The sequence below is a fragment of the Cololabis saira genome, chromosome 20, assembly GCF_033807715.1.
Source record: "Cololabis saira isolate AMF1-May2022 chromosome 20, fColSai1.1, whole genome shotgun sequence".
Taxonomy (NCBI): domain Eukaryota; kingdom Metazoa; phylum Chordata; class Actinopteri; order Beloniformes; family Belonidae; genus Cololabis; species Cololabis saira.
The window spans coordinates 114,022-122,687 of NC_084606.1; the positions used below are offsets into that span (position 1 = coordinate 114,022).

The 8,666-nt window shown below is 40.8% G+C and overlaps 1 protein-coding gene across 1 annotated transcript; it reads right to left on the reverse strand.

Annotated features, from left to right (window-relative positions):
* Positions 1-439: 439 nt before the first annotated feature.
* Positions 440-3,387, reverse strand: LOC133420885 (GTPase IMAP family member 8-like). Its single transcript, XM_061710766.1, has 2 exons — positions 3,373-3,387; positions 440-3,121 (listed from the first exon to the last, which is right to left on the reverse strand). Exons 1-2 carry the CDS (start codon positions 3,385-3,387, stop codon positions 560-562), a joined length of 2,577 nt encoding a protein of 858 aa, XP_061566750.1. The 3' UTR covers positions 440-559.
* Positions 3,388-8,666: the final 5,279 nt, after the last annotated feature.

The following is an 8,666-nucleotide window of genomic DNA, read 5'->3' on the forward strand; positions in this document are numbered from 1 at the left end:
GCTGCAACGTTGGTGATCTGATGTTCCTGGGGTTTGCTGATTATGGAAGCGTATCCAAACAAGACAACGTGTATACGTTATGTAACACTGCAGTTATTGGGATTGGATCATTTTTCAGTATTTTAATAGTGATATTTACATATGAGGGAAGTAACAATAGGACTCGAGTTTCACTGCATCTCCATCCACCTCAGTATCTTGTTTAAACTACAAAGGTAAACCGGGTTTTACATTCAGTGGAACCTTTAAAAGAAAAAAAGCAACATGCAAACTTCTGACTGATGTTTATTTTTTTATTTGTAACCAATTATTCTTGATAACAGCATCGACATCACTGAAACATTAATGTATGTAAAACTTTATAATAAAGCATAAAATGTTAATTTCTCTGGAACACATAGACATCTCTAAAGTACATTTCTTTTTATTTTGCAGCGTTCTTCAGCTGTTTTTTTCTTCTTACTTATTTGACCATTGCAGGACATTTCACCTCCTTAAATGTTTTGAGAGATTTGAGCATTGTCCATCTGATGTGTTAAGAACTGAGACAATTGGAAGGTCAGAGGATAATACATGTGTTTTTGTACTTCTTCTTCAGTTCATTTATCTCTTCTTCTTGTTTCATTTTGAGTTTCTCCATCTCTTCCTGGAGAGTTTTCTCTTTGTGCCTTGAAAGATTATCTGACAATTCTCTTTGCCTGTCATGTTTCTCCTCTGTCTCTTGCAGTTTTCTTTCAAACTTGTGATTTATTTCCTGCATTTCTTCCATGTGTTTTTCCACCAGAGCTGTGAAGTCCTTCGTATATTTCCGTCTGAACTCATTAAACTCTTCTGCCTGTTTCCTGGCGTCCTCTTCAAATTTCTTTTTCATGCTCTCCAGCTGATTTTTGTAGTTTTCCTCTAATTGTTTTCTCTCCCTCTCCTCTTGTTCTCGTCTCTGGCGATCTTCTTCTTTTCTTTGTTTTTCATATTTTTTTCTTTCTTCTTCATACTCTTCCTGCAGTTTTTTTGTTCTTTCTCGCTCCTCCCGTCGTCTCTGTTCCTCTTCTCGATGTCGTCCCTCCCACCACTCCGTTCGTTCTTTCTCCCATTCTTCATGTTGTTTTCTCATCTCTTCTTTTTTCTGTTCCTTCTGTCCTTCTAGTTTCTTATCCCACTCCTGTTTTTGAATTTCCTCTTTCCTTTTCGTCATCTCATCTTCCTTTTCTCTCATTTCTTGCTCTTTTCTTCTCTCCACCTTCTCCTTTTTGATTTTATCCTCCATTTCTTTGAGTTGCTTATCTCGTTCTTCTCTCTCTTGTTCTGTTTTTGCCATCTCTTCTTTCATTCTTCCTCTCAAGGTTTCCATTTCTTCATCATGCTGTCTCTTCAGCTCTTCCTGCTTTATCTGCATCTCTTCCTCCTTTTCTTTGAGGATCTTCTCCAGCTCCTTCTGGATCGCTTCTTCCGCCTCCTGGAACATCGCAGTTGTGTAGTACCCGCCTCCGTTTCTCTCCAGCATTCTGCTGCTTTTTTTCATCAACTCTCGGACTTGTGTTCGATCTGTCTTTTCCTTGTTGTTGAACACGTGGTATCTCCCGCCACATTCATGTATCAGCTGCCGTAAGAGGGGGTCACTGTCTTCTATGTACTCCTCAATGGACCTGGTGAGATCGTCTCCTCTGGTGAATAAGACCGTGATGAAGTCTGCTGAATTCTTGCCAAAGTACTTCTTGATGAGATCCACGGTGTCTTTTTCCTCTTTTGTAAATCGACCGATCTGAAGAACCAGTAAGATCACATGAGGTCCAGGAGACACCAAGCTGATGCACTTCACAAGCTCCTCCTGAACAACGTCATTGGACACAGACGTGTCGAACAACCCGGGGGTGTCAACGACAACGACCGGTCGACCGTCAACCTTTTTCGTTTCTTTCTGGCAAAACCTGGTCACTGACTTTGAGCTGCATGTAGATTTAAAAAGTTCTTCATCCAAAATGGTGTTTCCAGCAGAACTTTTCCCACTGCCAGTCTTCCCTATCAGGACTATCCTGAGGGCCTCCCTGCTCTGTTTTATGGCTTCAGTTTTAAGCTTTTCCTGCTCTACAACCCTCATCATGAGAACCTTGGCGAACATGTCCTTGGTGAAACATCTGGGCTCTTCAGATCTGATGCGACCCACGGCATCCAGCAGCTGTGGCACCTGCTGATTGTTCTTAATGTTGAAAACCATGGACCTCCCCCCACAGCCCTGACGGAGCTCCTGGATGTCCAGATTTTCCTCCACAAAGTTAACAAAATCTGGATGGGTGGGATCTGACTCCACGGTGAACAGAATCATGGTGAAGTCATTGACTCGAGAGCTGAATGTGTTCTGGATGGTCTGCAGCTCCCTCTTGTCCTCATCGGTGAGTGGACCCACAGGTAGGACCAGGACGAAGGCGTGGACGCCCTCAGGTTCACAGAGGGAGACACACTTGAATGATTCCTCCATCACTTCCTCTGGAGGTTTTCCACCCAAGGCAGGCAGCTCCACCAGGGAAACCTGACGTCCAAACACTTTTTCTTGATTCCGGACACACTCTGGTGAGTTGGAGACTGAACGAAGGTCCTTCCGACCTAAAATGGCCTTGGCTGCAGAGGTTTTCTCTGCTCCTTGTCTCCCAAACAGAACCAGGTTTAAAGGGGGTCTCACTGGTTCAGTGAAGGTGAGAAAGGTCCCTTCATTTTCATCAACAACGTTCTCAATCTTCTCCATTAACTGTGTACGATCCTCTTCAAACATGTTGTACATTCTTCCACTGCAGTCTTGAAGCAGCTGATTTACCTCAGAACTTAGCGGATGTTCTTCATGTGTGAAGATGATCATTAATCGTTTAAAACCATCCTGATCAAACAAACTCAGAGTGAAGTCCAGTCTTTGTCTGTCCCTTTGAGTAAACTCAGAAGGCTTCAGCAGCAGCAGCAGAACATTTGGTCCAGGGAAGCACGAATTTGTAAATGCTTTCATCCCTTCTCTGACATCCTGTTCAGACATATTGAATATGTTTGATGCTTTAGCGACTGTTACTGGTCTTTCCTTCCACTCACAGTGTTTGGTGGTCCCGCGGATATGGGTTTTGAGGAAAGTAGAAGCTTTTTGCTTTGTAATGAGATTATAAATTGTTGTTATTTTGTTGTCACTTTTCCCAAGCAGTACAATCCTGAGTGAAGAGGCTGCAATCAAACAAATTGAAAGAGAAAAAACATTGTGTTTAAATTACAGGTCAAAGTTTGAGACATTGGCCACTTATGAAGAGTTTTAATTATATATATTATATATATAATGCTGATAACTCACAAACAAATAATTACACTATACAACAAATATTAGGTCTGAACACCTTCCTTAACCTTCTCTTTTCCCATCTAGGCAATATGTCTGGACAGCGGTATCAGACCACCCATAACCAGCCAGCGCTCTCACCAAGCCCTTCGACCTAGAAGAACTCGAAGCTGCAATGCTGAACCATGGGAAAGCAGTAGGAATCGATGACATACTGGTGGAAATGATACAGCACCTGGGCCCTATAGAAAAGTCCTGGCTCCTAGCAGTGGGTTTTCCAATTGCAATTTATCATTTTTTTTTCTTCATTATCAGTAAAACCTAACAGACGATTTAATTACACAATATTATATACATTTAATATAAAACATTCTAATCTAGGCATATTTGTGCTCAAATTATGCATATTTCAATTTAGTGAGTAAATACAATATATAAAAACTAATATTAATATAACTATTAATATCAGGTCTCTGGTTGGGAAATCTTTCTTAATCAATGATTTTATTAACGAGCACAACCTTGATTTTATGTTTTTAACTGAAACTTGGTTAAGTCAGGATAATAGTGCAGCAGTTCTTATTGAGTCAACACCGCAGAATTTTAGTTTCTTTAGTGAAGCAAGAACACATAGGAGAGGAGGCGGAGTTGCCTCTCTGTTCAAGGACAGCTTCCAATGTAAGAAAATGTCTTATGGTCAATTTGATTCCTTTGAATATGTTGCCATTCAGTTAAAATCCCCCTGTCGAGCAATCTTAGTGACCATCTACAGACCACCCAAATATGATGCAAGGTTTTTTGATGAGTTTGCCAAACTACTGTCAATTATGTGCATGGATTTTGACTGTGTTGTTTTAGTGGGTGATTTTAACATTCATGTTGATAATCCCAAAGATGGATGTGCTAAAGAACTTTTAAATATTCTGGATAATTTTGGGCTTTCCCAGCATGTCAAAGATTCAACGAATAACCGAGGACATGTTTTAGATTTAATTATTTCCAAGGGTCTTAATATCTCAGAGGTTGTGGTGAACGATGTTGCTCTCTCTGATCACTACTGTGTTTTGTTTAAAATGACCACTGTTGCCAATCCTATGAAAGGTGAAGCAGAGGTAATCAGAAAGCGTTATATAAATGATAACACCTGTGCATTATTCACCCAGGGTTTTACACCATCAACAACCCTGTCCTCAGTTGTAGTTGATGACCTTGTTAACAGTTTCAGCTCCAATGTAATGGCTGTTATTGATTCTATCGCCCCAATTAAGACCAAAGTTCTGTCCGGGAGGAAAAAGTCACCCTGGAGAAACGCCACACTGGTTAAAGAACAGAGAAGGATATGTAGACAAGCAGAACGCAAGTGGCGCAAAAACAAACATCAGGTATATTACACCAGTTATAAAGAGAGTCTTCGCAACTATAACCAGAAACTGAAGAATGCAAGACAATCGTATTTTTCAGAGATTATCAATAGAAACAGTAATAATACTCGCGCATTGTTTTCTGTGGTAGAAAGACTGACAAACTCTGCAGCCTCAATCCCACTTGAACTGATATCAAAAAAGACCTGTAATGACTTTGCTGACTTTTTCACAAACAAAATATTACAGATAAGACAAACAATGTGCTCCACCTCAGGAATGATAACACTCTGGCCTTCCTATCTTGTAGTAAAGCTTGGACAGTTCAGCATATTAGATAATACAACCCTAACGGAAACAGTTTCAAAATTAAAGCCCACAACATGCTGTCTTGATATTCTGCCTTCAAACTTTTTTAAAACAGTTTTTAACTGCATAGCGCCGGATGTATTGCAGATAATAAATACTTCTCTTCAAACAGGCCAGTTTCCCCAGGCGTTGAAAACTGCAGTAATAAAACCTCTTGTAAAAAAATCAAATCTGGATGCTACAACACTTAGTAACTATAGGCCAATATCAAATCTGCCATTTTTAGGGAAAATCATTGAAAAGGTGGTCTTCCAGCAAATCCATGCTTTTATGATGCAAAACAACCTCTTCAATGTATTTCAGTCTGGATTTCGGCCTCACCACAGCACTGAGACTGTACTCATCAAAGTCCTAAATGATATTCATCTGAATAATGATGCAGGTAAATCCTCTGTTCTGGTATTATTGGATCTGAGTGCTGCATTCGACACAGTTGATCATAACATTCTTCTCAGCAGACTGGAAAAGTGGGTGGGACTTACCGGCACTGTGCTTCAATGGTTTAAATCTTACTTACAAGATAGGGCCTTTTTTGTGTCAATAGGAAACCATGAGTCTGAGAGAACCAAGATCACATGTGGGGTTCCTCAAGGGTCTATACTCGGACCGCTTCTATTCAACATCTATATGCTACCCCTAGCTCAGATTATGGAACATCACAACATTTCCTACAATACTTATGCCAATGACACACAGCTCTATATTTCAGTGTCACCACATGACTACAGCCCCCTGATCTCATTGAGTAACTGTATTCACCAAATCAATGAGTGGATGTGCCAGAATTTTCTCCAGCTAAATGCAGAAAAGACAGAGGTGATAATTTTTGGCCCTAAAAATGAAAGGGAAAAGATCAGCGCTCACCTTGGCTCAATGTCATTGACAGCTACAAATCAAGCCAGAAATCTTGGTGTAATTATTGACTCAGACCTGAACTTCAACAGCCATCTAAAGTTTATCACCAAATCTGCCTATTACCACCTAAAAAACATTGCTAGAATTAAGGGGATTCTGTCTAAACAAGACATGGAAAAACTTATTCATGCATTCATTTTCAGTAGGTTGGATTATTGCAATGGCATCTTTACAGGCCTTAACAAGAAATCAATCAGGCAGCTGCAGCTGATCCATAACGCTGCCGCCAGAGTCCTTACAAACACCAGGAAACTGGACCACATTACACCAGTCATGAAATCACTACACTGGCTTCCAGTGAGTCAAAGGATAGAGTTTAAAATCTTACTGCTGGTCTACAAAGCACTGAATGGTCTTGGACCAAAATACATGGTTGATCTGTTAGTTCCCTATGAAGCTCCCAGACCCCTGAGGTTCATCTGGATCTGGTTTGTTGTGTGTCCCAAGAACCAGAACCAAGCAAGGTGAGGCAGCGTTCAGTTATTCTGCTCCTCACCGGTGGAACAAACTTCCTGTAGACCTGAGGTCTGCTCCAACTGTCAGCTCCTTTAAATCAGGGTTAAAAACATTACTGTTTACTGAAGTGTACTCTTAAATTAAACCTGCTGTACTCTACTGCCCTTATTTTTTTTAACAGCTTGTGCTTTTTATTATTTTACTTCTTTTCTTATTCTTACCCATTTGTTATTATGTCTTGCCGCTTTTAATGTCAATGTAAAGCACTTTGAATTACCTTGTGTTGAATTGTGCTATATAAATAAATTTGCCTTGCCTTGCCTTGCCTATTAAAGCTGTGGGCATGATCGGGCCCTTGCACTCATGGCCACCGCCCCCCCACAGTCCTGGGTCAGTGTCATGGCTTTGGTGTCCACATCAAAGTTAGCTTATCATCATAATTCTATTAGAAAATAACAATATTGTAAGCTTCTGGAGTAAATGACCAAACATTTGCACACATGAGTCTTAGAGAAAGTCTCCTGACATGGAATTACACCATTTTAAACCATTTTCTTTGATTTGGTATAGGCCTGGGCAATAAATGACTAATATGGATTTCTTTTACATCTTATATTGCAGGCCACAGTCTTATAATAGCCTACTTTGCCTACTGTAGCTAAATGCTAAAAGTTTAGCCTGTTCCCTAACCTATGGTGACAGCAGATGGGAATTATGTCTGCATTTATTCCCTTGCTGGCGGTGGTGATGGTTCTTCGGCCTTGGCAACCGTTACGCCCGCTGATACCAGTTGCAGGTCAGCACGTTCAACAACGTCCCGCAACGGTTGTTAGTAGCATCGGGTGGTTCGTTCTCGTCTGGGCTTCTTCTAAAATACCCAGTTAGGAAAAAAAGTGATTCCCGTTGGAACTTGAATTGTTCTTTTTTCCTTTTTTGAGCTCCACTCTCAACCTTTTTCCCGACATCTTCCTTTCCGTCTATGCCTCATTCATTGGACAAGACTGACGCCTTATGTGACACCCCCCCACATAGTAATGATCTCCCTGCCACATTGACAGGGCTTGTCTTTCACATACACAACTATAGACAGCAGTCAGGGCAAAATATGATGACTTTTTCTCTTTATAATTGGGTGGGATTTTGTTTTAGCCTTGCTGAAGGCCCCCCCACATTGTTGGGCCCCGGGACGAGCACTAGTAAGCCCGTGCATTAATACCGATTGCCTGTCTTTCATTTATTACACTGTAGCTTATGTGATCTCGTGGGGGACTGAACACCGACAACCCCCCTCCCAAAACAATGCAAGCGTCAAACCTTGAAAGCCTTGCCTGTAATTCTTGAGATTTACAACAAAAATACTTGTAAAAACTCAAAAATGTTTTATAAAAAATGTGAAACGTTTCACAGATTATCTTGGCATTAAACCTCAAAATTTTGGTTTCATTTAAACTCTCTTGCTTAAAAATATAATTTCATTAAAAATAACTGTTTCACTCAATTAAAAAAAACCCTATACATTCGCTGTTGGACCTATATCAATGAAATCGACAGGATGTTTCTACATCAAGAAATAATGAAAGATAATCACCCAACACACACTCGGTACATTTACATGCACTAACAGAAAGTCAAATTTTTGCCTTAATCCAACCGATTTCGAATTTTGTGAAAGCCAAGTTTGCACCTTAGCTGGGCCAAACTGAAGCTCTTGAGAGTGAACTTTTAGTGGCAGATCATGTGGCCTAATCCGAGTTATTCCAGCATGTATACCAACCCACGCTTAACCGAGCTAGCGACTGCCCCGGGAACCCCCCCCTTCTGGAAGCCGCGGGAGCGGGAATAACAATAGTCACGGCATCACAACAACACGGTAACAGAAGAAGAAGAGGGAGGCTTTGCTGCATCTTACCTGCAACATGATCAGGTTTAGTATGTATTAGAATTACAGAGCTGCTGCATCGTTAGTGTCCATTTTTTTGTATGTCGTTGTCATCCTTCGCACTTGTTTACCAAGTGTATTGGAAGAACCCCAACGCAAAAGTGCATGTGGGGCCACCTAGCATCCTGGAGTCAAACGTACCTCACTCAATAATCGATTGTCTTCTCGCGCATGTGTATTTGGATTTATCTGAACCTCTAGTTTAATCATTAGTTAGATTGTTGCCAATAGCTTGATTTAGATGTTCATGGATCAGCACTGACTGGCTGCTGTGCTGAGAGCCTTTCATGGGTGCCTCTCCCCCGACTTCCAAAAAAGGAAT